The sequence below is a fragment of the Stegostoma tigrinum genome, chromosome 3 (genome assembly GCF_030684315.1).
Source record: "Stegostoma tigrinum isolate sSteTig4 chromosome 3, sSteTig4.hap1, whole genome shotgun sequence".
NCBI lineage: Eukaryota > Metazoa > Chordata > Chondrichthyes > Orectolobiformes > Stegostomatidae > Stegostoma > Stegostoma tigrinum.
This window is the reverse complement of record NC_081356.1, coordinates 28,243,877-28,270,306: the sequence shown is the minus strand read 5'-3', so window position 1 is coordinate 28,270,306 and position 26,430 is coordinate 28,243,877. Positions and strand designations below refer to the sequence as shown.

Below are 26,430 nucleotides of genomic sequence, written 5' to 3'. Positions count from 1 at the left end.
GGAGGAGGAGGAGGAGGAGGAGGAGGTGGAGGGAGAGGGCAGCGAGGAGGAGGTGGAGGGAGAGGGCGGCGAGGAGGAGGAGGAGGAGGTGGAGGGAGAGGGCGGCGAGGAGGAGGAGGAGGTGGAGAGAGGGTGGCGAGGAGGAGGAGGAGGGAGAGGGCGGCAGGGAGGAAGGAGAGGGCGGCGAGGAGGAGGAGGTGGAGGGAGAGGGCGGCGAGGAGGAGGAGGTGGAGGGAGAGGGCAGCAAGAAGGAGGAGGAGGAGGGAGAGGGCGGCGAGGAGGAGGTGGAGGGCGAGGACGGCGAGGAGGAGGAGGAGGTGGTGGAGGGCAGCGAGGAGGAGGTGGAGGAAGAGGGAGAAGGCGGCGAGGAGGAGGGAGAGGTGGAGGGAGAAGGCGGCGAGGAGGAGGGAGAGGTGGAGGGAGAGGGCGGCGGCGAGGAGGAGGGAGAGGTGGAGGGAGAGGGCGGCGAGGAGGAGGAGGAGGTGGAGGGAGAGGGCGGTGAGGAGGAGGAGGAGGAGGTGGAGGGAGAGGGCGGCGAGGAGGAGGAGGAGGTGGAGAGAGGGTGGCGAGGAGGAGGTGGAGGGAGAGGGCGGCGAGGAGGAGGTGGTGGAGGGAGAGGGCAGCGAGGAGGAGGAGGTGGAGGGAGTGGGTGGCGAGGAGGAGGGAGAGGTGGAGGGAGAGGAGGGAGAGGTGGAGGGAGAGGGCGGCGAGGTGGAGGGAAAGGGTGGCGAGGAGGAGGGAGAGGTGGAGGGAGAGGGGGGAGAGGTGGAGGGAGAGGGCGGCGAGGTGGAGGGAGAGGGCGGCGAGGTGGAGGGAGAGGGCGGCGAGGTGGAGGGAGAGGGCGGCGAGGAGGAGGAGGTGGAGGGAGAGGGCGGCGAGGAGGAGGAGGTGGAGAGAGAGGGCGGCGAGGAGGAGGAGGTGGAGAGAGAGGGCGGCGAGGAGGAGGAGGGAGAGGTGGAGGGAGAGGACGGCGAGGAGGAGGAGGGAGAGGGCAGCGAGGAGGAGGGAGAGGTGGAGAGAGAGGGTGGCGAGGAGGAGGAGGGAGAGGGCGGCGAGGAGGTGGAGGGAGAGGGCTGCGAGGAGGAGGAGGAGGAGGTGGAGGGAGAGGGCTGCGAGGAGGAGGAGGAGGAGGTGGAGGGAGAGGGCTGCGAGGAGGAGGAGGATGAGTTGGAGGGAGAGGGCGGCGAGGAGGAGGAGGAGGAGGGAGAGGGCGGCGAGGAGGAGGAGGAGGGAGAAGGCGGCGAGGAGGAGGAGGAGGGAGAGGGCATGGAGGAGGAGGGAGAGGGCATGGAGGAGGTGGAGGGAGAGGGTGGCGAGGAGGAGGAGGAGGTGGAGGGAGAGGGTGGTGAGAAGGAGGTGGAGGTGGAGGGAGAGGGTGGCGAGGAGGAGGTGGAGGTGGAGGGAGAGGGCGGCGAGGAGGAGAAGGAGGGAGAGGGAGAGGGCGGCGAGGAGGAGGGAGATGGCGGTGAGGAGGAGGAGGAGGGAGGGGAGAGGGTGGCGAGGAGGAGGAGGTGGAGGGAGAGGGCAGTGTGGAGGAGGAGGAGGTGGAGGGAGAGGGCGGCGAGAAGGAGGAGGAGGGAGAGGGCGGCGAGGAGGAGGAGGAAGAGGGAGAAGGGGAAGAGGGAGAGGGAGAAGGTGGTGAGGAGGGAGATGGCGGCGAGGAGGAGGAGGAGGAGGAGGAGGTGGAGGGAGAGGGCAGCGAGGAGGAGGAGGTGGAGGGAGAGGGCGGCGAGGAGGAGGAGGTGGAGGGAGAGGGCGGCAAGGAGGTGGAGGAGGAGGTGGAGGGAGAGGGCGGCGAGGTGGAGGGAGAGGGTGGCGAGGAGGTGGAGGAAGAGGGCGGCGAGGAGGAGGTGGAGGAAGAGGGCGGCGAGGAGGAGGTGGAGGAAGAGGGCGGCGAGGAGGAGGAGGAGGAAGAGGGCGGCGAGGAGGAGGAGGAGGTGGAGGGAGATGGCGGCGAGGAGGAGGAGGAGGTGGAGGGAGATGGCGGCGAGGAGGAGGAGGTGGAGGGAGATGGCGGCGAGGAGGAGGAGGTGGAGGAGGAGGAGGTGGAGGGAGAGGGCGACGAGGAGGAGGTGGAGGGGGAGGGAGATGGCGGCGAGGAGGAGGAGGAGGGGGAGGGAGATGGCGGCGAGGAGGAGGAGGAGGGGGAGGGAGATGGCAGCGAGGAGGAGGAGGAGGGGTAGGGAGATGGCAGCGAGGAGGAGGAGGTGGAGGAGGGAGATGGCGGCGAGGAGGAGGAGGTGGAGGAGGGAGATGGCGACGAGGAGGAGGAGGAGGTGGAGGAGGTGGAGGGAGAGGGCGGCGAGGAGGAGGAGGTGGAGGGAGAGGGCGACGAGGAGGAGGTGGAGGGAGAGGGCGGCGAGGAGGAGGTGGAAGGAGAGGGCGACGAGGAGGAGGTGGAGGGAGAGGGCGACGAGGAGGAGGTGGAGGGAGAGGGCGACGAGGAGGAGGTGGAGGGAGAGGGCGGCGTGGAGGAGGAGGAGGTGGAGGGAGATGGCGGCGAGGAGGAGGAGGTGGAGGAGGAGGAGGTGGAGGGAGAGGGCGACGAGGAGGAGGTGGAGGGGGAGGGAGATGGCGGCGAGGAGGAGGAGGAGGGGGAGGGAGATGGCGGCGAGGAGGAGGAGGAGGGGGAGGGAGATGGCAGCGAGGAGGAGGAGGAGGGGGAGGGAGATGGCAGCGAGGAGGAGGAGGTGGAGGAGGGAGATGGCGACGAGGAGGAGGAGGAGGTGGAGGAGGTGGAGGGAGAGGGCGGCGAGGAGGAGGAGGTGGAGGGAGAGGGCGACGAGGAGGAGGTGGAGGGAGAGGGCGGCGAGGAGGAGGTGGAGGGTGAGGGCGACGAGGAGGAGGTGGAGGGAGAGGGCGGCGTGGAGGAGGAGGAGGTGGAGGGAGAGGGCGGCGAGGAGGAGGAGGAGGAGGAGGTGGAGGGAGAGTGTGGCGGTGGAGGAAGAGGGCGACGAGGAGGAGGTGGAGGGAGATGGCGGCGAGGAGGAGGTGGAGGGAGAGGGCGGCGAGGAGGAGGAGGAGGAGGGAGAGGGCGACGAGGAGGAGGTGGAGGGAGAGGGCGGCGAGGAGGAGGAGGTGGAGGGAGAGGGCGAGGAGGAGGAGGTGGAGGGAGAGGGCGGCGAGGAGGAGGAGGTGGAGGGAGAGGGCGACGAGGAGGAGGTGGAGGGAGAGGGCGGCGAGGAGGAGGAGGAGGAGGGAGAGGGCGACGAGGAGGAGGTGGAGGGAGAGGGCGGCGAGGAGGAGGAGGTGGAGGGAGAGGGCGAGGAGGAGGAGGTGGAGGGAGAGGGCGGCGAGGAGGAGGAGGTGGAGGGAGAGGGCGACGAGGAGGAGGTGGAGGGAGAGCGAGAGGGCGGCGAGGAGGAGGAGGAGTGGGAGGGAGAGGGCGGCGAGGAGGAGGAGGAGGGGGAGGGAGAGGGCGGCGAGGAGGTGGAGGGGGAGTGAGAGGGCGGCGAGGAGGTGGAGGGGGAGTGAGAGGGCGGCGAGGAGGAGGAGTGGGAGGGAGAGGGCGGCAAGGAGGAGGAGGTGGAGGGAGAGGGCGGCGAGGAGGAGGAGGAGGCGGGAGAGGGCGGCGAGGAGGAGGAGGAGGCGGGAGAGGGCGGCGAGGAGGAGGAGGAGGAGGAGGAGGCGGTGGAGGGAGAGGCGGCGCGGAGGAGGAGGAGGAGTTGGAGAGCGGCGAGGAGGAGGTGGAGGGAGAGGGCGGCGAGGAGGAGGAGGGAGAGGGCAGTGAGGAGGAGGGAGAGGAGGAGGAGGGAGAGGGCGGCGAGAAGGAGGGAGAGGTGGAGGGAGAGGGCGGCGAGGAGGAGGGGGTGGAGGGAGAGGCGGCGAGGAGGAGGAGGAGGGAGAGGGCGGTGAGGAGGAGGGGGTGGAGGGAGAGGCAGCGAGGAGGAGGGGGAGGAGGAGGGAGAGGGCGGCGAGGAGGAGGTAGAGGGAGGGCGGCGAGGAGGAGGAGCAGGAGGAGGGAGAAGGAGGCGAGGAGTAGGAGGAGGGAGAAGGAGGCGAGGAATAGGAGGAGGAGAGGAGGGAGAGGGAGGCGAGAAGGAGGAGGAGGAGGGAGAGGGCGGCGAGAAGGAGGAGGAGGAGGGAGAGGGAGGCAAGAAGGAGGAGGAGGAGGGAGAGGGCGGCGAGGTGGACAAGGAGGAGGGAGAGGGCGGCACGGAGGAGGGAGAGGGCGGCGAGGAGGAGGAGCAGGAGGAGGGAGACGGAGGCGAGGAGGAGGAGGGAGAGGGCGGGAAGGAGGAGGAGGGAGAGGGCGGCGAGGTGGACGAGGAGGAGGGAGAGGGTGGCGAGGTGGACGAGGAGGAGGGCAGCGCGGAGGTTTTTTTGCCCCTGCATGGGATGAGGGGCGAAGCTGCGCAGCATTTATTGCCCAGAGGGCATGCCATGGGCCAGGAACAAATGGCATTCTCCTTCCCTAAAGGGCATTAACGAACCAAATGGGTGTTTCCTGACAGTCAACAGTGGATTCACGGTCATCATTAGATTCTTTGTGATCAACTGGCAAGACAGTAGGATTCATGGGACAATTTGCTCTCAGATTATATGTAAATTGTTGCCCTGTGCATTATCTGTGCTGTGAGTTCTACATGTAAAGACCATTCGCCCGACCTGCTTTTCATGCTGCTGTTTATGCTGCACACGCTTCATATCACCTTTCCTCATTTCGCCCTCACAGCGTATCATTTTTTCCTTTTCTTTCTTTCTCATGTGTTTATCTAAGATTCCCTGAAATCCATCTATGTAGAGCTAATACCTGAGAGGCATTAAAGCTTTCTTTGCTTACACAATTAAATAAACAGTGGTCTCCTTTTGTCAACTGAAAAGAAAGCTTTCACAATTACTGTTGCTGACAATAAACCATCCCATATCTCCCAGCCCTGTCTCTGCAATTTATGGTTGTCATGTGGCAGAGTAAGTTTTGTTTTCTCTTCATCCGCATTACTGCTGTTGGAGTTATTTTTGTTTTGAAGGTGGAAGAGTGATACTAAGAGGTCAAGAAGGAAAATAAATAACTGACCTGTGGGTTGGTACAGGATGAAGCATTAGACAAGGTGATGCAAGAGCAGTAAGCAATCTGGGTCATGATGAAATGCGTAACATTGCTGGAAAACCCAACCATATAACGCAGGCTGACTATATATACCATGACTAAATGTATAGCGGGTTGAATGAACTATTCTTCTGCTCTATAAGATATGCAGTAATCAATGCTATTATAAAAATATAAACAATAAGAGATGGCCATACAGTCCCTTGAGTCTGCTCCATCAGTTAAAGAGATCATGGCTGATCTTCTGCCTCAAACAGACATTCTTACACTGGGCCCTATTCCTTGACTTCCTCGGTGCTGAAAAATTGCCCAACCCTATTGGTGAAATTATATTCAATAACTGAGAACCCAGATGCTGATTAGCTTAGTCTAAAGGTTCCTAGTTATAGAATATTCCTACAAACCCTTAACTACGTGCTGTGGGGAATCCGTCTCCTAATATCAAAATCTAAATTACATACTGTTCTCAAACAAATGAGAAATATGGTATCTGAATTTCTGCCAGTGTGTTGCCAATTACATGGGTTGTACATTTCAATGACTGATGAATTCCATCAACAGCACATCCTTTGTGTAAATTGACTGTACCTAACCAACCCATGCTTGTGAACTGCAGAATTTAATCACGTTTGGTGTAATTCCACGTTTAGTCTGACTGTTAATCCAGAGACCCAGTTCTGGGGACTCACGTTCGAATCCCACTATGGCAGATGATGGAATTTGAATTCAATAAACATCTGAAATTAAAAACCTAATGATGACTGTGAATCCATTGTCAATTGTTGGAAAAACACATCTGGTTCAGTAATGTCCTTTAGGGGACGAAACTGCCACCCTTACCTGGTCTGGCCTACTTGTAACTCCAGACCCACAGCAGTCTGGGCAATTAGGGATGGGCTGCGTAAACAGTGACGCCCTCACCCCATAAATGAATAAAGAAATCAGCACTTGGTGAACAATCACAAGTGTGTTAATAATTACAATTTAAAAACAGCTCAAGATTCTCAGTCAGACTCACAGTTTGGCTCACTAACCCTTGACCAAAAATGTATATATACATACGTCAGAATCTGTCCTCTCTAAGTTCATGTTCAAATATTGTGTCTTTTCTTAAAGTTAAAAGTGTGGGGTACAGTGGTTCCTTGGTGTTTTTCTCCGTGGCTGCACTTCACACAATCATCGAGCACTTGCCAACCAATCTGTGCCCTTTTCTCATGCAGTATAAATTGAATTTTGACATCTTTGAGTTTAGCCTGTTCAGTGCGAGATGAGAAGCTTTGACAACTTGACATTTTTGCCATCAGCAAAAGTCAAGCTCTGTACTACCAAGCAACTGTTTAATTTGTTTGACTTAAAACAAAGAACAAAAGAGCACATAAACAGGCCCTTCAGCCCTCCAAGCCTGTGCTGACATATTTTGCCCTTCCAAACCAAAACTGTCTTCAGTTATAGGGTCTGTATCCCTCTATTCCCCTCCTATTCGTGTACTCGTCCAGGTGCTCCTTGAATGCTGCTGTTGCATCTGCTTCCAGCACCGTCTCTGGCAGTACGTTTCAGGCACTCGCCACCCTTTGTATGAAAAACCTACTTTGCACATCTCTCTTTTAAACTAACCCCCACCCGCACTTCGAACCTGTGTCCCCTCGTGATTGATCCCTCCATCCTCATTCTTTCTGTGCTATTTCCAGTCTCATAAACTTCTGTCAGGTCGCCCTCAACCTCCTGCCTTCCAGTGAAAACAAGCCCAGTCTATCCAGCCTTGCTTCATAGCTAAAATACCCCCATACCAGGCAACGTCCTGGTAAACCTTTTCTGTACACTCTCTGAAGCATCCACGCCCCTCTGGTAGTGGGTGACCAGAACTGTATGCAATATTCCAAGTGTGGCCTAACTAAAGTTCTATAAAGCTGCAGCATAACTTATCTATCCTAATACTCAGTGCCTTTTCCAATGAAGGCAAGCATGCCGTAAGCCTTTTTCACTCTGTTATCTACCTGCGCTGCCATTTCAGTGATCTGTGAACCTGCGCACCCAGATCCCTCTGCATATCAATACTCCTAAGGGTTTTGCTGTTCATTGTATAATTTCCACCTGTGCTTGACCTTCCAAAATGCACTTTTAAGGAACATGAATTATTAAAATTTATAGTCTTTTCACAGATCTTTTTCACCATTATTTCTGAACACACGGTCCAGGGTCAGACAGTGAAAGTGCCGATATAATGCTTGGTCTGGATTCCTGATAGGTTGCAGTGTGGTGCAGATTAATTCTTGATGATGAGTGCAGGCCGTGTGGTGAGTTAATTTATTTGCATGCTGCGATTATTGAGAAGGGTATTGAGGGGCTGAGCTTTATTCAGGAGTAAATACTGGGTTCAGGAGTTTATTTTTACAAATGATCGAGGCTGTCAGAATCTGCTTGTCAGCTGCTTCATTATATTAAAATAATATCTCAGTCATCCTCACCTGTATCCCACATATTTTCCACCCTATGCTTTATTCATGCCTGTTACCAATTAAGCTGTTCTTTAAATAATTGAGTAGGTGTTTGCTCACCAGAACAATAGAATGAAACGCAGCCAGTCTTTGGGCCAGCAGAGTAAAGGGTTTCTCTTCCAGTGTTTTGTTAAACAAAAATTCAGTCTGGGTATGTTGTAGCTGTTGGTATTAACTAGATTGTGTTTGACAGGGAAGGGGCTTTTCAGAAATGCTGAGTGGCTGGGTCTAGAATTGAGAATTATGTTTTGAGCTCAAGCTTTCATCAGTTATTTATAAAGTACAACAATGTTTGCTGCGCACCTTAACTCATCCAATTATGGAACCCAAGTTTAACCCGCTGAGGTCTGCCTCATGTTCACTTTTTATCTCTTCACCCATTTGGAAGGAAATATCTTTAGAAATGCACGTTTTAAGTTACAAGACTTCAGGATTCAAACCCCTGAGCAACATTAGCAACTCTTGCTCACATCACTCAGCTAATGTAACAAAATGTTCCAAGGCACTGTACAAGTGCGTCATCAGACAAAACACGTCGCTGAGCCACCGAAGGTGTTATTTGGGCCGGTGGCCAAAAGCTAGGTCAAAGGGGAAGGTTTTAAGCTCCAAATTCGGGTAAAAGAGGTAGCCACAGAAGGTTAGGACCCAGATAGGCAAAGATAAATCATCAATGGTACAGGAGCAAAAAAAGGGTCAGAATTAGAGGCATGCAGAGATCTCAGAAGGTTTTAGGGCTGACAGAGCGAGGAGAATGATGCCACAACACTCTATTAGACCAGAATAAATGGAGCTAGGTTTGAGGTGAGTGGTTGAGAATTGTTGGGATTACAAGTGCCAGGTTTGATGACCACTCTGATTTATCTGGGGAAAGCCGAACCCAGTTTTGGAAAAAATAAATTGGCTTAATAATTATTTTACATTTTCAATCCGCTACAAGCTGTCACTCTGTGGGTACCTCTCCACCCACCCTGGGCTCTGAAAATTGTGTTTCAAGCTTCACCCCAGAGAGTCCAGCACATAATGCATTGACACTGCTGGTGGGGTACTGAGGGAGAGCTGCACAGTCAGGTGTGCTGCCTTTCAGGTGAGGCTTTAAGCTAAGGTCTCTCAGGGCAACTCAATTGGAGGTGACAGAATCTCACAGCCACTATTTTGAAGAAGAAGTGCCTTCCCCCTAGTGTTGTGGGCAATATTCATATCTCAGACAGATTACTTGATTGTTATCACATCATTGTTTGTAAGGGCTTTAGTGTGTTGATGTTGACTGCTGCACTTCTCCATTATGGCAGTAACCATGCTCTTAAAAAGCATTTGATTCATTTAAAGTGCTTTACAGTGCCCTGGGCTCATGAAAGATGTTATATAAATGTAAGTCTTCCTTTTGTATTTAAAAGTACAGATCTGTGAGGGAAAGAATATTGCGGAGCATTGATGAAACACAAACATTTGCAGACCACAGCTGTTAACTCCTGTGGTTGCATTGCCTAGGATGCTGAAGCTTTGCTCATGTCCATAAGCACAAGATAGTTTGATGGCAACTGCACCTTGTAAGTGAGGATTGGATACATATTTGAAGTTGATAGTGCAAGGATAGGTGGCAGAAGGTGTGGAACACTGGGATTACTTTCTGATTGCTCCAGAAAAAGCACTTGTATTGGCAGGATGGGCTGAATGACCTTATGTGCTGTAAATTGTTTGTAGGTTTTCATCAAATGAAATCTAATGCATCCAGTTCATATTAAAATTGAGCCCATGCTTAAAACAAAATAGAGTGCGTGTTCAGCCTGAAAATAGCAACTCAAATATCGTTGTCATTATCAATCAGGTGACTACATCTAATCCATGCTGAAATTCCATCTGATGGAAATTGCTCATCAGTTCACACACTGCTCAGGGATGGGTAGTCTGTGCAGGGTTAAACCTTGATGCAAAACTTGACAGACAATGGGTTATCCCATTACCAGTCACGCTAGCTCAAGGTTCTAAATGTATTGTGATACCAGATCATCGTCTGCCGAACCCCGCACGGGATACTGACGTTTGACAGGGGGTTGAAAGCCGCAGCAGGAGACCGGACACAAAGAGGCTTCGACTGTAACCAGAATGGAAAACTTCTGGGTTTTTCCAGTAGATTATCAGGATGAAGAGGTTTGTCAGAATTGGAGGAGCCCGAGCATCAGTTTGTAGCAGACTTGAGATGCTTATAGTCTGAGGATTTTTAGTTTCTTTCCCCTGTTTTGAGATTTATTACAGTTAAGGACTCGAGCAGTAACTGAGCAATTTTTAATAATATTTCTGTCCACAAATATTATCGATGAAACAAGCACATTGCTCTTAGAAGATCAAATGTGTTTGCAAAGTTCTCTCTTTTTCATGATCATAATTGAGGAAAATTCTGAAGCAAGCAATTGCTAAAATTTGTCCAAGTTGTTTCTGTTTTCAAGTTGTACAAATTTTCAGCTGACTTTTGTGTTTATCCCCATTGTATATTCTAACAGGAGTCATTTCTGTGATGTGAGGACTTTGATGATTTTTTTCCCCACTGTGTTTTAGGTGCCAACAGGGAATCTCTGCCTGGAGTTATTAGAGTGGCTGTGGTATGAGTGAAGTTTTGTAAACGTGTTTTCTCTTTCTATCTCCTCCCTCTTCCTTAACCATATTCAGCAGTCAGCCTCACCTGGCTCCTCTTCCCCCCGAGGCGCAGAATCATCAATGATGCAGCATCGATCCAATATACATGATGCAGCAGAAACATCAGCGAACCAAGAGGTACACACTGTACTTAGCAGCCTTGACTTTACATTACAACCAGTGCCTTGTAGTTACCTTCCCCTAACCCCTGAAACCTCAAGCTATGGTTCACCTGTGAAGATTTTATTTTGCCAAGAATGTTGTTCACGGTTCTCTTTTGCTGGTATGTCCCTCTCCTGCAGTCGTCATCCGTCTCCTCCAAGTGAATATGTCTCCAACTGCCCCTCCTCTCAATAGACCGTGATCATCCTGTCATCTCCTTGACCCATGCCCTTTATTCCTGGAACTCCATGTTTGAATCCCTCTAATCAGCTTCCCACCTTGTCACAGTACCAAGATGGTTCTTGTCACAGCCGTAAGAGGGAACAAATATAATTGTGCCAAAAGCAGACTTGCTCTTGAGCTGTCTACAGCCACACCCCCTGCATCAATGCCTTTCCACTCTCATCCATCTACTCTCACTGGCTCTATTTTTATCTGTCACCTCATGGCCAGAGAATTACTGACAATCACTTCTTTTCCCACTGTTACTTATGCAGTCCTCCAAGGAGCTATTTCTCATTCCTGTTATTCAGAAATGCTGCCTCAATTTCCTATCATCCCTGGTGACATGCAGCTTTACTTCATCACCGACTGCTTTGTTACCATCACTGTTGCTAAAGTACCTGGTTGCTTGACCGACATCCAGAGCTAGACATTTCCTTCAACTAAATATTGGGAAAACTGAAGCTGTTGACTTCAGTTCCCCCCACAAACTCTATTCATTAGCTGCTGACCACAGCCTTCTCCCGAGCAACTGCCTGAGACTGTGTTATATTCATTTGCAACCTTCGTGTCATAACTGAGCTGAAATTCTGATCACATATCTACTTCATCACCAGCCCTTGTGTACCCACGATTGTAACATTGTCCGGTTGTGTCCTGGACCCAGCTCCAGCTCATTCCCTTCTGAAGCCCCCTCCTTGCCTTTGTTAAAAGAATAGAATCTTTAGAACCCCTGTAGTGTGGAAACAGGCTATTTGGCCTATCAAGTTCACACTGACCCTTTGGAGAGCATCCCACCCAGACCCATCCCCCTACCCTGCATTTCCCATAACTAACGCACCTAGTTTGCACATACCTGGACACTATAGGCCATTGCCCCCTAGCTAATCTACCCAACCATCAGATCTTTGGACTATGGAAGGGTACCGGAGCGCCTGGCGGAAACCTATGGAGATACAGGGAGAACGTATAAACTGCACACAGACCAGTGGCCAAGGCCGGAATCGAACCTGGGTCCTTAGCACTGTGAGACAGCAGTGCTAAGCACTGTGCCACCCTATTTTATTTTGAGACTCGCCTTTTCCAACGTTCTCTCTGCTGACCTCCCATTTTCCATCCTTCATCAACTAAAGGATAACCTGAACTTTGCATCCTATGTCCTTATTCGCACCAAGTCTGTGCAGCCATTGCCCTTGTGTTCGCTGATCAGTACTGTTTCCCAATCCAGCAACATCCTAAGTCATTGCTGCATGGCATGACCTTCCCTAGCTACATCTGACAGCTTCTCCTGCCATACAGTTCCCCGAGAAATGCCATCCTTTCATGCTAGCCCTTTGAGCAACTCTGATTTTAATTGTTTCAGCATTAGCATCAGCTGCTTTGACCCAAAGTCTTGAATTCTCTCCCATCCTCTCATTCTGTACCTCTGTTCCATGTTTCAAGGCCCTCTGTAAAATTTACCTCCTTTTGTCACCGCACTAATGTCTCATTTAGCGGGGGGCACTGTCAGATTTTGTCTGATGATTGCGCCTTTGAAGTGGCTTGAGGCATTTTGTACAAGTGAAGACCCCATAAAGATATAAGTTACTGTTGTTGCAGTATCTTCAAAAAGGTGCCTGTCTGACACTCTAACTGCGCTTGAAGCAATCTCTTAGGAATTGAAAAAATGAAGTAAGTTTCTCTTTTCAGTATAGGTGCAAAGGTATTGTCTTTGGCATTTGTGACCAAACTTTGTGACAGTGTGGAATGTTTGGTTACTATGTGTGATAATCAAGTTATATTTTAAAAGCCAGGGGAGCAATGTGAGGACAGCAACCAGAATTGTAACTGCTGCTAGTATGCCATTATATAACTTTGCTAACTATTTTTCTTTCCCCCACAATTTCCCCTCGCCCGGTCCTCTTCTGAAGGAATTGTCTCCCTTATTGGAGTCCTCTTTCATGGCAAGTAATCACACACAGTGCCCATTTTATTCAGTAAGTGAACCTCCTCAAGATGTGCCAGCGAGCTAATCAGTGGTGGAGGATGCTAATAAGCCTGGTCTATTCCTCTTCTCTCGCCTTTCCTCACTAAAATGTGCATGCACACACGAGTGTACATTCATATACTCGCACGCATTCACAGTTTACGATAGCGGTGGGTTTCTGGGCAGCTCTCAAGACCAAGACCACTTGTGCACTTTTCAATTTTCAAATAGTTTGCTTCGTAGTACAGAACATAAACTTGCTTGAAAAAAGAGACATGGTATCAAAGCTTTTCGACTGGCCCTCCTCAGGACAGATGCAAGAATGCCAAATTTTGAAGCAAACAACAATATATACTGCATGAGATCATGGCTGCTGATTGGTTGGTTCAGTTGACTCTGGTCGAGGTGTTGCCATGGAAAATGCACCAAGGAATGCTTTGCTTAATTCATTTCAATACAGGCACAATGTCAGCACATAATTAATTTCCTTATAAAGAACAGGCCCCTATATATGATGTAGCTTTTTGGAAGCGTAGGTGAAGTACGAGCATAACTGATCATCAGCACCCCTTTTTATCATACAGAAGACGTTGTTGCACTGTGACTGTCCTGATGAGTGCAAGACGAAAAGCTTTGACTTCATCTCTCCCTCTTTTTAGTTCTCCTTTCTAAACTCAGCCTGCAGTCTCAATCCCTGACTTTTGCTGGGCTAAGATCAGCTGGCTAAGGTTGAGCCAAGTGTCAGACTCCTGGTCCATTCAGCTGTAGGCTGTTGAGGAAGTCCACATTCCCTTCTGATGCAGCAGGGTCCCATTGTTGCTTTCTATATTTGCCAGTGCATTTGGGTCAATAGTTTGCAAACAAAGTTTATTAATAGTAACCTGACAAACAGATGTGTAGAATCGTCCGTACACAAAGGAAAACAAAAGACAGGGAAAAAAATCTAACTATTGCATCAAGCCAGTCCACGAGCACCATAAAGGATGGAGCATCATGATTGGATTCTTAGACCCCATCACCCCAAAGCCATGGATTACCCTCAGGCTACAATCCAAAGGCCCACAAGCCACTATTCCTCTGCATTTACCTTAGACTGACAAGACTTGTCTAGGCAACATGACCCAAGTGTCAATGAGAAAGACCCTCACACGCTAGAATCTCTGCTCCAATTCCAATCTAGGACCAGCCCGTCTGTCGAGGGCATGTATTTAAAAACCTGCTTGTTTTCTGTGGTTTGGACTGTTGCCTGTCCTTTAAAGCAATTTCTGTTCGCTTTGAAACGAGTCGCTCCTCCAAAGGGAGCAGTCGATGTTTCTTGTGAGCTTTAGGAATTTTTTTGAGTAATTTTCTCATTTGTTTTCTTTCTGATAATTTGCATGCCTGCTTCTAAAATGCAAAATACAAGTCACTGGAAATGTTATACTGACCGTAAAAAAGGGGAAGTAGAGGAATTGTAAGTGGTGTGGGTGGTGTATCTAAACTTTAGTGTATGCCAACCTGAACCGTATTGAGTTAAAAGTGTAACATTGATTTAACACTATTTTCTCCTTTTTTTAAATCATTGCCTTCTCTAATTAAGGCTCAGGTAATTATTTAATACTTGTTTTGTATTGGATTTCTTCAAGCCTTTTGTACATATTCCTTCATTTTATGAATTTGTTTGATTATTTGCTCAGTGGGTTGAGGGATATTGTATAGAGTTCTGTCTGGACTGTTGCCACAGGTATAATTGTCCTGCCGTAGCTCAAAACATACTGCAAATGTAAACTGTCATTAGTTTGATTGATCTACATAATAATGGAAATGGTACCTTTTTCTGCATATTCTGTTGGATTGTCAATTGAAAACTCAGTTGGTTTCATTGATGTCTCTTTGGGAAAGGAAGTCTGCTACTTTTGCCCAATTTGCTCTGCATGTGATTCCAGCCTGGTTGATTGACTCTTCTCTGCCCTCTGAAGTAGTCCCTGTAGCCCCTCAATTGCAGTAAAGTCTGGCAACTAGAGATGGGTACTAAATGCCAGCCTTTCTAACGAGACCCAGGCCTCTGAAACTAAATCACTGTCCCATGTCTAAAATTGTACGTTGTAGAATCTGATGAACACAATTTTTCACATCCATCTTGCTGATCGCTGACAGCCGAGTAGGATTTTATTTTTTGCAAAGGATGCCACATCAAGTCTTGTCTGATCAACTCCATCAATTTAATCAGCTCAGCCTTGGGTCAGAATTATTTTCAGACCTTCAGTTCAATCTGCTCCTCAAACCTTGAAGCTGCATCCTCGTCAATTCTTCCTGAGAGGCGAAAGATGTGCCTAGAATATTTCAAATATCTGCAGTAAATCACCTTTGGTTTGACGGATAACAGGTTTCAATCTCTCTAAAGAAATCTATCCCCTATCTACTAATGCACAAAGAGTGACTCATTAAGGGTTGTCAGTTAAAGATTGTGGAATGAGAGATTTCAAACTGACTAGGAGACCATTTGCTTATGGTGTTTGGACAGTTCTGGTTTCAATGAAGTATCATTTTAATCTCATTTTCCCTGTTTTTTTTCCTATCCCTTTTATTTTTGGATTTTTGTTTGGTTATTGGGGCAGAGTTGGCCACATTTGATGCACTAAGTCTCTTTTTCTAACGATCCTTTGTGGGGAAAATAAATATTTTAAGCTCTTCCTTGAAATTTCAAGCGCGAATCCTAAATTCCGAGCCCCTTGTTGACAACTTAACAAGTGGCATAAAAAGATGTATTTGCTGAAATCTTAGACCTTATAGTTACTCTGTCATATTGGAAAACATACCACTTTGGAGTACAATGAGATAACACAGTGTGGAGCTGGATGAACACAGCAGGCCAAGCGGCATCAGAAGGGCAGGAAAGCTGACGTTTCGGGTTTGGACCCTTCTTTCCCATCGAGAACAGTTGTGTGACTTTTCTAAAATTTATCAAAATGTGCATAATTCCGGGCATCACATTTTGAAGAGCATGTTAAGGCTTTGAAGAGAAGTTTCACCAGGATTCTACCTGGTATGAGGCACTTCAGTGATTAAAATTAGGGTTAGGATTTGTACAAGTACAGGGATACAGGGGTACAGTGAGAAGTTTACCGTGTCGACGTTCCCAGCACCATTTTAGGTACAAAATCTGAAGTAAAGAGTAAAATGATAAAGAAATAAGTTAAAGGTTCGACATGATAGTTCTTGTCAGTATAAAGTAGCAAGTGAGAAATCAAGTTAAAAGTTCCAAATTACAGTCCATCTTTAGCCATGGGCCTGCAAGTCTGTCCACGCTGGGCTTGCCCCAGGTGAACTCAATCTCTCTCTCTCCTGCGCTGGGCTTGATCTCAATCCCTACACCTCTGTGCAACTGCCAACTACTATCTGGGCTCACCAGCTGCCTTGCCACAGGCTGCCAGTGTCTTGCCCCAGTGCCGCCCCAGTCCCCAGCTGCTTCCACCCTGCCGGCGACTGCCAGAGTCTTCCTGGGCACACCACCCGACTCATGATCAACCAGCAATGTCCTCCCCCCTACCCCCAGGTTGCCAGCCACCGCCGTTGCCAGCCCTGCCTCCATGACTGAGCTCCCTCCAGAAGATCAGTAGAGAGAAACAAAACTGCGGTAGAGGTGGGGGATGAATAACGTATAGAAAGAAAAAGCGAGAAAGGAAGAAAGAAAAGCGGTTGGATGGACAGCTCAGTGGAAAGACTGGAAAGACTGGAGAAGCTGGCTTTGTTGTCCTGACAGCAAGGAAGGCTGAGGAGACGTTTTGTCGAGCTGCTCAGAATAGAGGTGTTTTGATAGAACAGTTTTTGGAGAGCCTGCTTCCTCTGGCAAATTAATTGGTAGCCAGAGGTGGCACCTTTAAAACAGTTGGCAGAAAAGAAACCTGTGGGAATACTTTTCTTCACCCAGAAGGTTATGACCTGGAAGGGTGGTGGAATTAGGTCCCGCACACGCACTGAAAGGTGATCAACTTGTGGGGACACTGGACAGAACAGAACGGAACAGGCTTTTCAAAGGGCCAGCAGATGCCAGTGGGCCAAATGGTGGCCCCCTTGTTTGTAAGATTCTGTGTTCCCCTGTGGGTGAAAGTACACTGTCATCTTGTTGCTTTGGCATCAATGCACAAAGAAAGTTGGAACCGACAGCTAAAATGGGCGACAGGATGCAGACTCAATAAACAGACATGACACTGAGAATATCTTTACCCATTTAACTTCATAGCCTTAAAAAACAGTTTGAGAAAACAGGGACAGGAGGAGGGCGTTTAGTGATGAAGCTGTTCTGCTACTCAGTGAAATCGTGGCTGGTTTAAAGTCTAGAGCAGAGATGGCTGGGAGGAGTTTGGATTGAGGAGTTTGAAATCATGAAATGTTTAGAAACAGGAAGTAAACTGGTACAATTTCCAACGGCTGAAAAGCAGTAACATCCCCACCCTTGTCTGCCTTCCAGAGAGGCCAGTCTGTCCAGGAATCCCCTGTCCACTCCCCACTCCCCTCCAACCCCACCACACCTGGCACCTTCCCCTGCAACCGCAGGAAGTGCTACACTTGCCCCCACACCTCCTCCCTCACCCCCATCCCAGGCCCCAAGATGACTTTCCACATCAAGCAGATGTTCACCTGCACATCTGCCAATGCGGTATACTGCATCCACTGTACCCGGTGTGGCTTCCTCTACATTGGGGAAACCAAGCGGAGGCTTGGGGACCGCTTTGCAGAACACCTCCGCTCGGTTCGCAATAAACAACTGCATCTCCCAGTTGCGAACCATTTCAACTCCCCCTCCCATTCCTCAGATGACATGCCCATCCTGGGCCTCCTATAGTGCCACGATGATGCCACCTGAAGGTTGCAGGAACAGCAACTCATATTTTGCTTGGGAACCCTGCAGCCCAATGGTATCAATGTGGATTTCACAAGCTTCAAAATCTCCCTTTCCCCCCATTGCATCCCAAAACCAGCCCAGCTCTTCCCCACCTCCCTAACCTGTTCTTCCTCTCACCTATTCCCCCTCCCACCTCAAGCGGCGCCTCCATTTCCCACCTACCAACCTCATCCCGCCTCCTTGACCTGTCCATCCTCCCTGGACTTACCTATCCCCTCCCTGCGTCCCCACCTATACTCCCCTGTCCACCTATCTTCTCCTCTATCCATCCTCGATCCGCCTCCCTGTCTCTCCCTATTTATTTCAGAACCCTCTCCCCATTCCTTTTTCTGATGAAGGGTCTAGGCCAGAAATGTCAGCTTTTGTGCTCCTAAAATGTTGCTTGGCTTGTTGTGTTCATCCAGCTCCACACTTTGTTATCTTGGATTCTCCAGCATCTGCAGTTCCCATTATCTCCTTTACCAAAGAGTAGGATGTTGTGTTGATTGGTGGGTGGAGGTGGAGGATATCAGTTCGATGATAAACCTCTGTGGGGAATTGGATAAAAGATGGGAAGGGAACAGAATTGCAGGAATATGAGAGAGATAGTAGGAACTGCAGATGCTGGAGAATCTGAGATAACAAGGTATTGAGCTGGATGAACACAGCAGGCCAAGCAGCATCAGAGGTGCAGGAAAGCTGACGTTTCGGGTCTGGACCCTTCTTCAGAAATGGGGCAGGGGAAGGGGATTCTGAAATAAATAGGGAGAGAGGGGGAGGCAGGTAGAAGATGGACGAAGGAGAAGATAGCTGGAGAGGAGACATACTGGTGAAAGGAGTGGGGATGGAGCCAGTAAAGGTGAACTTAGGTGGGGAGTTAGGGAGGGGATAGGTCGGTCCAGGGAGGACGGACAGGTCAAGGAGGCGGAATGAGGTTGTTGGGTAGGAGACGGGAGGAATGGCTAGGGAGGCCGGGACTAGCTGGGCTGGTTTTGGGATGCGGTCGGGAGAGGGTAGATTTTGATGCTTGTGAAGTCCACATTGATACCATTGGGCTGCAGGGTTCCCAAGCAAAATATGAGATGCTGTTCCTGCAGCTTTCGGGTGGCATCATTGTGGTAATGCAGGAGGCCCAGGATAGACATGTTGTCCAAAGAGTGGGAGGGGGAGTTGAAATGGTTTGTGACTGGGAGGTGCAGTTGTTTATTGCGAACTGAACGTAGATGTTCCGCAAAGCAGTCCCCGGCCTCCACTTGGTTTCCCCAATGTACAGGAGGCCACAACGGGAAGAGCAGATGCAGTGTACCACATTAGCAATGCAGGAATATGAGGACTAGAGTAAGGAAGTGGGGCCTGAGAGGATTCCTTTTCAAAGCAGCCAGCAAACTCTCAATGTTGATTGGCTTCTTAGTAGTATCAATGTATGATTCTGTCATGGGTTCTCTATCATCTGGAAGCAGGCCATTTGTCCTAACGAGTCCACACAGATCCACACCCCCCCTACCCTGTCCCTGTAATCCTGCAATTTCCATGGTTAATCTAGCCTGCACATCTCTGGATACTTTGGGCAATTAACCCGCACCACACACACAGTTGCCCGAAGCTGGAATTGAACCTGTGTCCCTGGCACTGAGAGGCAGTAGTGCTAACCACTGAGCTGCTGTGCAGCCCCAGTTGAACAGATTGTACGTTTTAAGATATCATACCAATAAATATAATTGAATGCTTCAATAATGCATTAGATAAATAAACATACATGAAAAAGCAAATTCAGTTGAAAAAAATTAGAATGGAATTAGTTATAATTTTTTTAGGGGAACCAATCAGTGTATGTTTTTTCTGTGAATGAGTCACATTTTAAGATCATTTAATGAAGGTTAACTAAGACTAGCATATTAATATGCATACATCATTTTCCTTATTCCCATATCAGTGCAGCCAGAAATGGTACTCGCAGGTACAGTGTGATATTGTGCTATCCAGTAGTGCTGAGTCAAACTAGCAGCATTGCTATTTGGAGCTGTAAAGGCAATAATAGAACAGAGTTGTTCACTGACAAGCCAGCTGCCCCATTTCCTTCCAATTTAACACAGTCAGGTTTCAGCAATTGACAAGCTTGAAGTACAGTTGAACAAGTGTGACCAAGTAATGTCATCTCAGGATAGCATAGTTTATTTATTGGTCCCGTGTTTTGATAGCACTTTCTATGGTGCTTTTGCTTTCCTCCTTCCTTTGGCTTCCATCATTCTGTGCCTGAGAGTCTGAACAGCATACCCTACTCTGGGACATGATCTCATGGGTTGCTAGATTTCCTGTCTATATATCTACCTCCCAATCTCCACAACCTCAATTGGGCTGATAGACTTCCTGAGATGTTTGCCAATTCTAATCTTCTGCACATCCTTAGACTTGGTCACTCCACCATTGGCTGTCTGGGCCTTGAGCTCTTGGAATTCCCCCCATTATTCCCTCACTGCCTACTTGTGTCTCTCTCCTTTTAGGACACTCTTTAAAACCTACATTTTTTGCCAAGCTTTTGGTCATTTGCACAATTATCTCATCATATGGACCAGCATCATATTTTGCTTGTTAATACTTCTGTGTAAGGATTTTGGGATATTTCATTACTGAAAAAATTGCTTTTACATGATGGCTTCCACGTAATAATTACATAGTTATAATAGGAGTTAACGGCATCGAAGCACGGAAGGAGAAATTAAGATAAGTGAAATTGTGTTCAAGGATTGATTCAACAGCTATGTTAAAGTCAAACTTCTTGAGAAATTTCACAGTTACAAGTATGTATTCCTTAGGATTTGAGCAGATTATGTGGGAGAGTTCTGCAAGACTGCACAAACACACTGTTTCTTTTACACATCCCGCGTCTGTTAATGCCTGGATCTGGACGAGACTTCCATCGATTAGCTTACTACTGGTTTCTTGGCTATGTCGAGCGAAACAGCCAATGCCCCAAAAATTCAGGCTTTCTGCCTGAGAAAGGAGTTTGCTGAGCAGGGGAAGGAATTGCCCTCCATGACCCCAAACCTTCCCGTTGCAGGATTCTGATGGAAACTGGATTTAAACTGGACTGAAACTCTAACCATTTCCCTTCCCCCAACCCAACTATTGCCACTAATGCCAGGGCAGTGTCCTCTGGTGGAATCTCTGCCAGTCCTGTTCAGCTTTCGCCCAGAGACCTTGCCATGCAGATGTGCCTGCTGTCTGAGTGGGCTGAACACTTCCCTTCAAACACCATCAATCTCAAAGTGACCACCAGCCATTGGGAAGGTGACAAATTGAGGAAAGAAAGTTTGGACCTGAAGTATTGAAGAGGCCATTCTCTGCCTGATCAGTTTGTTTGAGGGTTGTCAGTCTGGCCATGTGGGTAGCTTTCTGCAGGCAACATGACCCATCTACTCTCAAATGATTTTGCTTGTTAGTGGTTTGACTCATTCTGAAACCTTTCCTGTCGGAAAGAACGTAACAGTGAAGAGTTGGGAAGCAAAAATGATCCAGCATTCACCACGACCATGGCTGAGCTACAGTGCTTTCTTGCCTGAACCCGTTAGCCCTTAAACCCCAAATGTTTATTTACATGCCATAGGTGGGCTTCTGATTTTTGTGGGCAGCCACTCCCCATATTGTGGGCAAGCTCAGGGGTGTGTAGGAAGCTGGTGGGATTCTCACTCCCCCTTTCACAGTACATAGCCTCCTCCCTCCCAAGGCATACACAGTGGGAGTACTTAATATCCAGCCCCCTGATGCAGCCAGAGAAAACATCCCCAGTGTCTGCCTCCCTCAGAATTTTAAGTCTCAGCCGGGCCATACCTTACTCTTCGCAGCTGCAGAAAGTATTGACCTGCTCTGCTCAATTCATTCTTGGGGGACAACCTTCTCATCCCAGAAGCTGATTCAGTGAATCTTTGTTGCACCTCCTCAGGGCAGGTATTAGGTGAGGCAGTGGTAATGTCGCTGGAATGGAAATGTTCTGGGGGCATGGTTTGAATCCCACCGTGGCAGATGGTGAAATTTGAATGTTGAAAGTAAAAGCCAGCCTAACAGCAACCATTGTTGCAAAAGGCCAGCTGGTTCACTCGTGTCTTTTAAGAAAGCAAATCCACCTGTTCTGGTTTTCACGTGCCTCCTACCCACTCCTCACTATCCACTGGAAATCACCATGATCCCATGAAAGGATAAAGGTTAAAACAAAGTACATCATTCCTTTGGCACACAGTTCAGAAGCCCTATCCAACAGCAGTACTGACTTCTTTCCCCTGAAACTCTTTACCTTTAAACCCCCAAATGGTACATGAATCACAAAATGTACATACACAGGTACAGCCGAAAATTAAGAATGCACATGAAATGTTCGCCTTAACTCCAAGAGGAAATAGGTATATAAGTAGGGAAGTGTTACTACGGTTGCAGAAAGCTTTAGAGAGACCACATCTGGGCTACTCTGTACAGTTTAGTCTTCTACTTAAAGCACAATATAATTGGAAACATTTCAACAAAAATTCCTTGGCTGATTCCTGGAAATACAGGCTGCCTTATAAGGACAGGTTAAGCCTATGCATTTGAATTTAGAAGAATGAGAGGTGATCTTGTTGAAACATATAAGATTTTGAAAGGGCCCTGACTGGTTAAGTCCTGAGCCTATATTTCCCCTTCTGAATAGCATGAGGGGAAGCCATTAAATAAAAAGAAGATTGAGATGGAAAGGAAATTATTTTCTCTGAGGCTATTTAGAGTCTGGAATTCTCCCCCGTGGGGATTGAGTAGAGGCTGGAATCTTGAATATATTCAAGGCTGAATTAGAATCTTAAGGGAGTCCAGTGTTATGGGGGACAGACAGCAAAAAGGAGTTAATGCAATAATCTGTTCAACATGATCTTCCTGAAGGTGGGGCAAACTGGGGAATGGTGGGAGGGGTGTGTGCAAATCTCCTAATCCTGCTCCTGTTTCTTAAAGTCCTGTTATCTAACCCCTTGTGATTAGCATACCATTTGTCTTAGTGTTCCTGTCTGTTTCATGAATAGGACACATAGAGTGATTTTAGAACAAAATCAGTTTTGTGTTGTTTAGAGTGAATTCATGCAGCATGAGTTGAACATATTAGTTTGTTAATTATAACAAAGACATCCTGTCAGCATGTTATTAACAAAGTGTGGAGCTGGATGAACACAGCAGGCCAAGTAGCATCGCAGGAGCACAAAAGCTGACGTTTCGGGCCTAGACCCTTCATCAGAAAAGGCGGATGGAGAAAGGGTTCTGAAATAAATAGGAAGAGTGGGTAGGTGGATCGAAGGTGGAGAGGAGAGTATAAGTGGGGAGGTGCTGAGGTAGGGAGGGGATAGGTCAGGCTGGGGAGGACTGACCGGTCAAGTGGGTGGGATGAGGTTAGTAGGTAGGAGATGGGGGTGGGGCTTGAGGTGGGAGGAGGGGATAGGTGAGAGGAAGAACAGGTTAGGGAGGTGGGGTTGAGCTGGGCTGGTTATGGGATGCAGTGGGGGGAGGGCAGATTTTGAAACTTGTGAAATCTTGTGCAGTGCCACAACGATGCTACCCCAAGGTTGCAGGAGCAGCAACTCATATTCTGTTTGGGAACGCTGCAGCCCAATGGTGTCAATGTGGACTTCACAAGCTTCAAAATCTCCCCTCCCTCCACTGCATCCCAAAACCAGCCCAGCTCGGACCCCCCTCCCTAACCTGTTTTTCTCTCACCTATCCCTCCTCCCACCTCAAGCCACACCTCCATCTCCTACCTACTAACCTCATCCCACCCCCTTGACCTGTCCATCCTCCCCGGACTGACCGATTTCCTCCCTACCTACCCACCTACACTCACCTCTACAGGCTCCATCCCCGCCCCTTTAACTTGTCTGCCTCCTCTCCATCTACCTTCTCCTCTATCCATCTTTGATTCGCCTCCCTTTCTCTCCCTATTTATTTCAGAACTCTCTCCCCCTCCCCCTTTTCTGATAAAGGGTCTAGTCCCGAAACGTCAGCTTTTGTGCTCCTAAGATGCTGCTTGGCCTGCTGTGTTCATCCAGCTCCACACTTTGTTATCTCGGATTCTCCAGCATCTGCAGTTCCCATTATCTCAGCATGTTATAGGCTGTGCCCAGAGGTCGTTGAGTTTATCTTTAAAAGTGCTATTACTCTTGGGTTAACGCTTCGGAAGTGCACCATAAAGGTTTTAATTTACTGGGTGGTCTCATGCTTTGTCTTCTGAGTTTCATTGCCTGTTAAGTTGTTGATTATCTATTGTTGGGAGTCTCAAGCTTTCTGCCCTCAGCTTTTTCAGAGTATTTTCATATATTATCATTTTCTTTCATGTTTCTAAAGTAGTCCCTTGCTGATCTGTCATTATAAAGATTGCATGCCTGATTCTAAACTGTTATGTTTTTCTAATGAATGAACGGAATTCTTCAGAATGCTCGTTTTTGGAACATTGAGTTAGAATTTCGTCAAAGTGATTGCTAGTGGAAGGGAGCACCTTTACAAACATTTGTCCACTGTTGACAAAGACAATTGCATAATTTGTACCAGATAAAATACTCAAATACAGATCTCCCTACTCTTAGCCCTGTGACGCTGCTGTTTTCTCCCATTCAACTATTTATCCACTTTACTTTTGAAAATTGCACTATTAAATCTGCTTAAGGCAACACATTCCAGATCACAGGGTGTCACTGCATAAAGCAATTATCCTCTTGGGTTATATTGCCAGTTAGTAAAGTCCTTATCCTCTAGTTACCCTGTATTTAATAATTAATTATTGTTAACCTACCTTTACTTATCAACAGCAGATTACATTTTGAAAAATTCAATGTTGGGCCATAGATCAGCCATGATCTTACAGAATGACGGAGCAGGTGTAAGGGGCTGAATGGCCTCCTCCAGTTCTTTTATTCTTCTGGATTATCTTATAATTCAAGTTTGTTGGCTATCCAATGAACATATGCTTTTAAAGACAAGAAGCTTTGAGCAACTTCTTTGGGAATACATTCAGTCACCCAAAAATTACTCAGCTTGTCAGATGGAATCTGTGGATAGAGGAAGGGAGTTAATATTTCAAGTTGACGGTTATGGTGATTTCTTTTCCTCGACGTTAATTCATCAGAAGTTGGAAGTAGACACAGAGGAACATACAGCAGAGAAAGAAGCCATTCAGCTCACTTTATCCACGCCAGTTCACAAAGATCTATTCAGTCTAGTCCCACTGTGCACCTTTTGGTTCGTCACCCCGAATGTTGTGCCATGAGCAGCGCATACCCACGTTTTATGAATGTGCCAAAGGGCTCATATTCCACTGCCCCTTCAGGCACTGAATTCAAGAAGCACCACGCCCCTCTAGGTGACAAAATAATCTTGTCAACTCCCTCTAAACTACCTACTAATTACTTTAAACCAGTGCCTCTAGTCATTGACCTCTCTGCTAACAGAAATAGTTTTGACCCTGTAGCATTATAAGCACCTCAATTGAAACTGTTTCCAAAAAAAGTGATTGATCAATTAACGTGCTGCAAATTTCGACAATGGCTCTTGCCCTGCAGCTTTCTAGTCTGTGAAACTAATTGGATTTATAGTACTGCATGTGAAGTGGTGTCATCATGTTGGATTAAAGTGCTTTTGGTAAAAGATAATTATTTATATGGAGCATAGTGCATGGTGTCTGAAACTGTTTTCCTGTCTTAATTTCAGTCAAGAAAGTGTTTGGCTTCCTTTCCAACTTATGTTGAAGGTAAGGTGCTTTCCAACTGTTTTAGAGCAAATTGAGAAATCTCTGTGTTGCAGTTACTTTAATGTGAGCAAGATTTTTGCCCTTAATTTGGGGAATTATTTCCTGCATTTGTTTTCTTTTTAGTTTGAATGTTATTGATTGTAGAAATTGCTCTTTATCACTTTGAAGCTTGTTTATATGAAACTGTGTATGTATTCTTGTGCAGTGTTGGATAAATTGATCTAGATTTTCCAATGACAGAAGTGTTGAAAATTGAGACATTTGCTACTGTTTTGCATTGGGATCACGAGGAAGTCTCTTACTGTGAATGTGCTATATTTACCCAGAAAGCTTAAACTTCTGATGGGAATTACTGTGCTGTCCAGGTCCCTTTGAGAATATCTTCGTTTCACAGGCTTGCACTCGATACATACTCAGCCAACTACCTAACCCTTCTCCTGCTCTTAATCTTAGGTGTAGGGCAGGCCGTGTGGGAAAAAAAAATCTTAAAAACAAACCTTCCCCTACACAACTCAACAATGCTCACCTTCCCTTATCTGTGACACCGCTCCGTGTGTCTCACTTTAAAGATGCAAAGCCTGTCCCCCTCCCTGGCAATGCCCACCCTCTCTGCCCCGGACGATGTTCACATGCACTGCCTGCCCACCACATGCGCACATGGGGGTGTAGGTGTCAGATCTGAAATCTGTGCCCAAACCCCTCCCCGCTGACCCATCCCAGCACAGGCCTAACGCTTTCTCCTTTAAGACTATTTAATAGATGTTTCTAAAAAAAAAGGCCAGACTGTCAAGGGTCGCGGTGTCACATTCCACTTCAGATTCTCAAGCACTGAATTGAGATTTCCACAGCCAGTGCCAATACTGTAGAAGCACTGAGTTGTCTGAGGTGCCATGTTTGATATGAATGATTAAACCTATCAGTTGGATTGAAAAGATGCCAAGACTGTCAATTACAAGGGAAAAAAAGATACCTTGCCTTGTCATAGTGCGTTACTGTTGGTGGGAACTTGCTGCGTGTAAAGTGCCTTGTTTTCTACATCTCACCCAGCGACTGGACTTCAACAGTGCTGCATCGGTTGTAATGCCTTTTGGAATTTCCTGAGACCTTGAAAGCTGCTATAGAAACCCTTCCAGAATTCGTTACTGTTTAGTCCCAGTGAGGGGAAAGTTCAAAAAAAAGAATAGAATGTACACATCCTAAGAAACGAAGTTTTTTAAAGTCAAGAAAGTAATATTTGTTCAATGATTCTCCTGAACAATTATGTTATTGTTTCAGATGTGGTGGTTCTGAAAC

General features: G+C 48.1%; 1 protein-coding gene across 5 annotated transcripts in view; it reads left to right on the top strand.

Moving 5' to 3' along the window:
• Positions 1 to 26,430, top strand: part of LOC125450744 (amyloid-beta A4 precursor protein-binding family A member 1-like) — a 179,990-nt gene that overhangs the window by 104,609 nt on the left and 48,951 nt on the right. For 3 of the 5 annotated variants that reach the window (XM_059644034.1, XM_059644023.1, XM_059644029.1), the window contains 3 exons: positions 10,210 to 10,314; positions 12,471 to 12,505; positions 25,094 to 25,137. In XM_059644034.1, coding sequence (XP_059500017.1) covers positions 10,210 to 10,314; positions 12,471 to 12,505; positions 25,094 to 25,137 — 184 coding nt within the window. The remainder of the gene's footprint in view (positions 1 to 10,209; positions 10,315 to 12,470; positions 12,506 to 25,093; positions 25,138 to 26,430) is intronic. The other 2 variants (XM_048526842.2, XM_048526845.2) reach the window with 2 other exon arrangements.